The 6,792-nt window shown below is 41.0% G+C and overlaps 1 protein-coding gene across 1 annotated transcript in view; it reads right to left on the bottom strand.

Annotated features, from left to right (window-relative positions):
• LOC147018772 (RNA polymerase II subunit A C-terminal domain phosphatase SSU72-like) overlaps window positions 1–6,792 on the bottom strand; it is a 76,449-nt gene continuing 69,657 nt past the window's right edge. Inside the window, exons 3-5 of the mRNA XM_085898818.1 lie at window positions 2,385–2,524; window positions 1,040–1,158; window positions 1–798 (exon numbers count right to left, since the gene is read on the bottom strand). Coding sequence (XP_085754944.1) covers window positions 697–798; window positions 1,040–1,158; window positions 2,385–2,524 — 361 coding nt within the window. The 3' untranslated portion in view covers window positions 1–696. The remainder of the gene's footprint in view (window positions 799–1,039; window positions 1,159–2,384; window positions 2,525–6,792) is intronic.

Here is a 6,792-nt window from a genome sequence, read left to right as displayed (position 1 = left end):
TTTTTACACTGCCATTTTACTTGTGATGATGTTAAATATACACAAAGCAATTAATTAAACAACAAAAATATTCCAAAAGGAACACAATCTTTCGTGGTAATGTCTGAAGAGACCAAGTCACGTTCTCAAAACAACCAGTCACCGTGTGGAGTACTTGTGCGAAGATGAGGGCCAAGGGGGGAATGGGAGTGTACAAAGTGAGAAGTGGATTATCTGAGACCGCCTAATTACTGATCTCACTCTGCCCATTGAAATAACTCAAGATGAAAGATGATTGTAAACTTTCAAAACACTTGCACGGCAGTTGGTGTGAACTGCAAGTGTCTGGGAGCAAATTGAAATAAATACCTAAAAGTCAAACATCTCCATTCGACAGTTCCAGTTGTTGATGGCTCCATTGGAATAGCACAAAACTTCAACCAAAAAAAAACAAACAAACAAACAAATTTTAAAAAAACAGTAAATAAGTTATAACTTTGCAAAAAAGATAATTCTAGATTTATATTTACAAAAGTTCTGTACATGATGGCAGAAGTGAGAATAACACTCGTGCAGGTCTCAGTATGCCAATGCTCGTAAAGCAGGTTGATTCGGGTGATGCTGATCAAAATTGAGAGGTTCAAGTGCAAGTCCTGAAGTAGGGGTCAGTGGCCCAAGGCACGTAGAGTGGTCCTCGAATGTGGCACCGTCGTGCTTTTAGTAGAAGCAAACGGTGTGCAAGAGGGGTTTTCCACAGTGATCCTCAAAGTCCTGCAACAGCTCATCCATTTCATCATCAACGTCGTCCATATGCTGTATCTGGAGGAGAGAGGGACATTTTGGTCAATTGAATTAATGGTCTGGAACGAGGTGCTTAAAAGCATGCCATGGAAATCAATGAATCCCCCAGAAGACGTCACACAAGGATAGTGTAATCATGCCAAGTTAAAAAGAGCTTAAGCCTGGAATTATGTACAAATTCTCATTTAAATTACAAAATAAATTTTTTTTAAAGCCCAAACCGAGTTGAGAATTATGAACCAGGTAACATTTCACGTACACATTGGCAGATTTCACAGATGAGGAAGGCTCCCAGCGTTGCATCTTCATGATTATCCAGGATGTCCGCATTGATCACATGTACGGATTGGAACGTGACCTCATCCCGCGCGTGGAGCTCTGATGGATGGAGGAGACGCACACACAGTCATCTCAGGGAGTCACACATACTGCAGCATCTTGTAAAGCTTAGCTTTTACTGCCGCTTCAAAAGAAAGAGCTGGAATGATCAAACAAAATAGTGATACGATAAGTGATTTAATTTTTTGTTGTTTTTTTTTTTTAACCCAATCCATGGTGGATAATGGAGGATACAAGGAACTTGCTGCACAGCGGTGTCTGCTCAAGGTTCAAATCTAGCGCCAGTCCCCGTTCCTCCCAGCGAGCCATCCACTTATTAACTATGCAAACTGACAACATGAACTGTTCAATTAAATTTGAAAACTCCTGGATTATTGGTTGGAATTAGTGCTGAACTGGACAAACTGAGGTGGTGGAATTTTCATGATATGCTGATCAATTGAGTCCAGTAAGGTAAAATAAATAAATACATTAAAAAAAATCTGCATTTGCACCAAACACCTCCTCGTTAAACCTTGGCACTCTCACGACTGAATACGTAAATTAATTTGAAACCGAGAACAGCAGTTCATGGACTCGTCTCTGGGTTAATGTGTGTTGGCAGACAAGCAGTTGCTTAAAACGCGCTCGCACACAGAGTTTTCATGATGCTTACCAAAATGGTTCAGAATCGTTCTTAAAAGTTTATTATATATTTTATTGGTGCTCAAAGCACAAAATATGTGTTATTAACTGCAAAACCTAAACGTTTCAAGCAACCGTCACCATATGATGCATCGACAAGAAATTATTGCCTCGTGACGACCACTCCAGCAATTTGGTCTTCCTCAAAACAATGTTGCAAAACTTTCACACGGCATTCTGAAATTTTTTTTTTTTTTAAAAACAAATTTTGCAGAATGTTTGAACAGGCCACAGCTATAAACGAGAAGCAAAACCCGAATGCACATTGCACGTTGCGCTGCATTCCGACTCGTTCCATTCGCGTCACATGTTAACAGAGGCCGATTGTGACGCGACTGGTTTCAAATTAACCTCATCCCGCTCTCGCCTCTTCCAAAAACAAAACAAGTTCGATTGCTTTCGCCTCCCATTTATAACCGAGCAACAGTTTGTTTGTTTTTTTGAACAAGAACTTGCAAACGCTCAGTTGTGTCCAATGACGGTCTAAAATAATACCATGGGGACAAGCTGGCATTGTCCCACAAATGTAAACAGGTGAGCAGTAACCAATAGCAACCGGCGAAGAACAGCAAAATCCCTACCTTCCACCACCTGGTCGTAAACACGCTCTTCGCACGTTACTATGACGTCGAAGTGGTCCCTGCAACACTGGAAGCGTTCTGGCCGTGGTTTGAGACGTCGGTTCCTCTCCAACATGTGCAAGATGCCGTTCTGTGTGTAGCTGGAGTGTTGTGTGTCAAGGAACCAAAGTGCTTGCAAAGACCAAGTATCAACATTTTTTTTATTTAACAACTGGATCATTGAAACAAGGCCGATTTAGAGCAGCGACCTTTTCATGTACAGCACTTCATTTGGATTCTGGTGATTCATTCGACTTCCCCCCCCCCCCCCCCCAATGCTTTCTGCCTGGAATGTCACCTTTGGCTTGCACAACGGGTGAAAGTGAATTCATTACTAACATGCTCTTCCCAACTGTGAAAGAGAGTTTGTAAAAGGTGGACAAAGCAATCTTCAAATAAGTGGGGAACCAACCTGCCAGTTTTCAGGGACACTACTCCATGATGGGAACTTCGGCACAGTATTACCACCCCAAGGACAAGGTGGATTCGTTTATTTCTTTAAGAGAAAACGCACAAACTTACATTTTGTCAATTACATTTTCTGCACCGTTTCAACTTTGGCTCGACTTCAAACATGTACTGTACATGGTGGCTCAAGGCAGTTTTCTTTTGCAGGTTGGGAAAACAGCGAATGCCAGCAACAAGTATCAAAGAGAATATCAAAAGATTGTTGAAGATCTACTCAGTGTGCTGCTCATATATAACAAAAGTTTTTGTTTTGTTTTTAAACAAAACAAAAAAAAACAAAAGCAGAAGTATGGAATTTAAAGTTCATCGTTCAACACTTCACGTGATGTTCAATTTTCCCAATGGCGACGACGCTGCAACGTCTCGACAGATAACCGAGGGGCGACTGGGATGTGTATTCGAGGGTCTCCAAGCGTTGAGGGGTAAAGACAAGTCCAACTGGTCTTGCAAACCACAATTGCAACTGACGGGTTTAAAATGAATGGATATCAAATAAAAACTCCATAAAATACCTGACACCGACTCCCAATGAATGACGGAGATTGAATCAGGCTGTGTCGATTGCCGCATCTTGAAACCAAGTTGACAATTGACCGAGTATCGATTACAAAAACTCTTGGTATTGATTGGGTGTGGAGCCTTAATCCAACCTAGGAATCAATACAAGCAGAGTAATTACAACCTTAATGTAGACCTCTAAAATACTACAATCTCAATACCTCTTGTTCAAGGAATCTCGACATTCTGGGATGGTGACACCTTGAAAATATAAATTGCAAGTTTCATCTGTAATCAAATTAAAGGCCATTGATGGATCACCATCCCATATAACTTCCCTTAAGTCTTAAAGAGGATGATAAAATATTTTATTAATAATCAAATAATTGATTTTATGGTGGCAGCATTGCCTTCAAAATGAATAAACTGTTAAAGAAGTACAAGTTCACAGAAGAGGCGAACAAGAGGATCACTGCAATCAGTGGAGACAAAAACTACAACAGGGTGAAAGATTGGAAAGGTGAGAATCAATTGGGCAGGTAGGGACAAACAAGACAACTTGGAAAAAACAATGGAGGAGGGGGAAAACAAATAAATGAGATTTAAAAACAGGCGATGAATATGAATAGGGTACAGCCATCTTGAAGAACTGGCAAGAAGAATGCGATTGGATCGTCAAATGGATAATCTCCATTTGCTTTTGGTAATGACACTTTCCTACCAACCTTTTCTGCTCCACTTGGCTCCTCTTATTCAATTAAAAGATGCAATTTCATTGAATGTAGTCAGAACTGTCAAGGCACATTTCATACAAGCTTCACATCTGCAACTGCCCTCAAAACATTGGTCAATCATCTTGTCTCCTCTGCATCCAATAAAAGATTTGCCCGAGGAAAGCCAATGTGGATCCTGTGTACCACATGCTGTCCTGTCTATTGTCCACACAAACAGGTCTGGAGGAGACGCTAAGTAAATTACACGTTGAAAAGAGGTTCTTCTGGCGTTGTAGAGAAGCAGGATCTCCTTTGTAAAGTATGTACAAAACCCAGTGTTTCTGCTTTTTAACAAGGCACAATGTTTGAACTTAGCATTTGTTTCCAAAATGTGCATACCCAACTCAAACTTCCCTAACCCTATATTAACCAATGCAAGTTGAACACTGAGATTTCCCACCTGAGAAGGTGAACACGTTTCAGGATGGCCTTGAGATTTCTTGGCAGCTGGCTGGCAGCAGTACCCTTGATCACAAAACATATCCCACCAAATTGGAATCTCCTGTCTGTCCTTTTCAGCAGCTCCATCACTTTGAGCCCCTTCCCACCTGCTTGGCTGGCAAAAATCACCTCCATCCACAAGGAGGATGAAAACACAAATACAGTATACCCAACTACAGACCGGTAAAGCAATGGAATTCACAATTGCTGCTGACATCAAGTCATTCCTGGTCTCCAACCGTCGATTCACCGATCTGCATTGGCATATACAACTTTGCCCATGTTGCTTCTCCTGACAATGGATGGAAGCCCTGAAATGGAAGGTCAGAGTGGACCTTATAGAGCTATGCCTGTATCACAAGGTTGTCTTCATGCCTGGATGGCCAAGTTCCACCATTCACACAAAGTGTGCAGTTCTGGATGGCTCTTTATCAATTGCTCCACCTCGAGAAGCTCAAACGCTCACAATAGCATCTTGAACCCAATTGTCTTTGTTTTCATGAATGACCTACTTCTTTACAAAAAAAAACTGCTTTATCTTCTTGCAAACAACTCAGTTCCACATCACCAGTGACAGCAGCTGCATTGCAGACAAGACTTCATATAAATCAAAATCTGCTCCAATATCCAGAACATGGTTGGGTTTTTCAGTGTTCCCATCAGAAGCCCTGGCTCGTATGGAGAACCTAGATTAAAGTACCACACCTTTGTCTACTGTCCTTGAACTTCAAGAAAAAGTATGTTGATGTCTACCATTGTTTTTGGTTTGCATGCAATTTATGTACAGGTTCCATTTTGAGTGTTCAATATAAATATATATATATATATATATATATATATATATATATATATATATATATATATATATATATATATATATATAAAAATCTATGGACAGGTCACATATCCTCCAAATTTCCCTTTACAAGAACCACCAGACAAAAACAACAATGCACTTCTGCAATCAATCATTCTTCCTTAGAAATATTCCTGCCAGTCGAGGACAACGCTCCAAAAATCAATGGCATCACCTCTCAAGACTGATTTTCAATGTGGGCAGATTGGTCGTCTTTGAATCTTTTGTAGTCGCTCCTCCAGTATTGCTACCTCTGCTCTTTTCATCCATCTGCTAACCCCCAGCTCTGCAAAAGCAAATGCACTCATCCACCAACCATGTACTTAATAATCTTTCAAAGTCCAGGCTTGGATCTCACCTGCATTTGATCTCCATTGTCCCTCTTTTCCAGCCTGTAGAATCACTTTGGTTTGTACAATGTTACTCCTTCCACCGCATCAAGGTTGCAGCCCACTGCCATTCCCCATTTCCAATGAAGGTCTCACCCACCATAAAGTCTTTACTTTCAGGTGACATTTGCATACCTGTAGACCGACGATCTGCTTGTTCCATTTCTCCATTTTGTCAGTTGAAACCACCTCATCCTTTGTTGTTTTGCTCCTCAATGATACAACTTAACGTATCAAGTGGAGGTGGGGGAAAGAAGAAGCTGACAATAGCCAAGGAGAGCATACCAAGGGAACACACCTCCAAGTATGGGCATGGGCAAAAAATATGGACTACATAATAGATGTGGCAGTTTTGATGCGTGTTCCACAGATATACGGGTAGTTGTAGATAAAGTGCATAATGAAGTTATACTTACAAAATACAATGGGTCACTGCAGTGGCAGCCAGCAATAGGAAAACCAAATCGGATCTTAGGTTGTATTGGCAGGGGGCCATAATGAAGAAATCATGGATGTGGTGCTCATGTTACACAGTAATTTACTGAGACCTCCTCTCAATTATATGGTTCACTTTTGGTCGCTGTATTTGAAGGTGGACATCATTGGCTGCTCTATACTGAATCCCAATTGTAGGGGTTCAGTGTAGAGCAACCAGATTTATTGTGGGGCAAGATAGACAAAGCTTGGAGAAGCAGCTGGAGGAAACTGGACCTTTTACTTTGGAAAGATTTCAAAATTTCAAAAATGATAAATACAATGTTTTGTTGGCATTTCGTATGCAGCCTATGGCTGCTGGTTGCATAATTTCTTAAAGTGCAGTTGTGCCGCTGATGCAGTGCCCCTGTTACCTGTAAGCTGGTACTCATTTTGTCGACCTTGGAAGGATGACAGGCTGAGCCAACCCACCTGGTGTTATTTCAATGGAACGACAATGGCTCTAACTT

This window comes from Eptatretus burgeri, chromosome 10, assembly GCF_056783735.1.
Source record: "Eptatretus burgeri isolate ZD-2024b chromosome 10, Ebu_testis_v1, whole genome shotgun sequence".
NCBI lineage: Eukaryota > Metazoa > Chordata > Myxini > Myxiniformes > Myxinidae > Eptatretus > Eptatretus burgeri.
The sequence above is the reverse complement of the archived record's forward strand: the minus strand, read 5'-3'. Positions and strand labels throughout refer to the sequence as shown.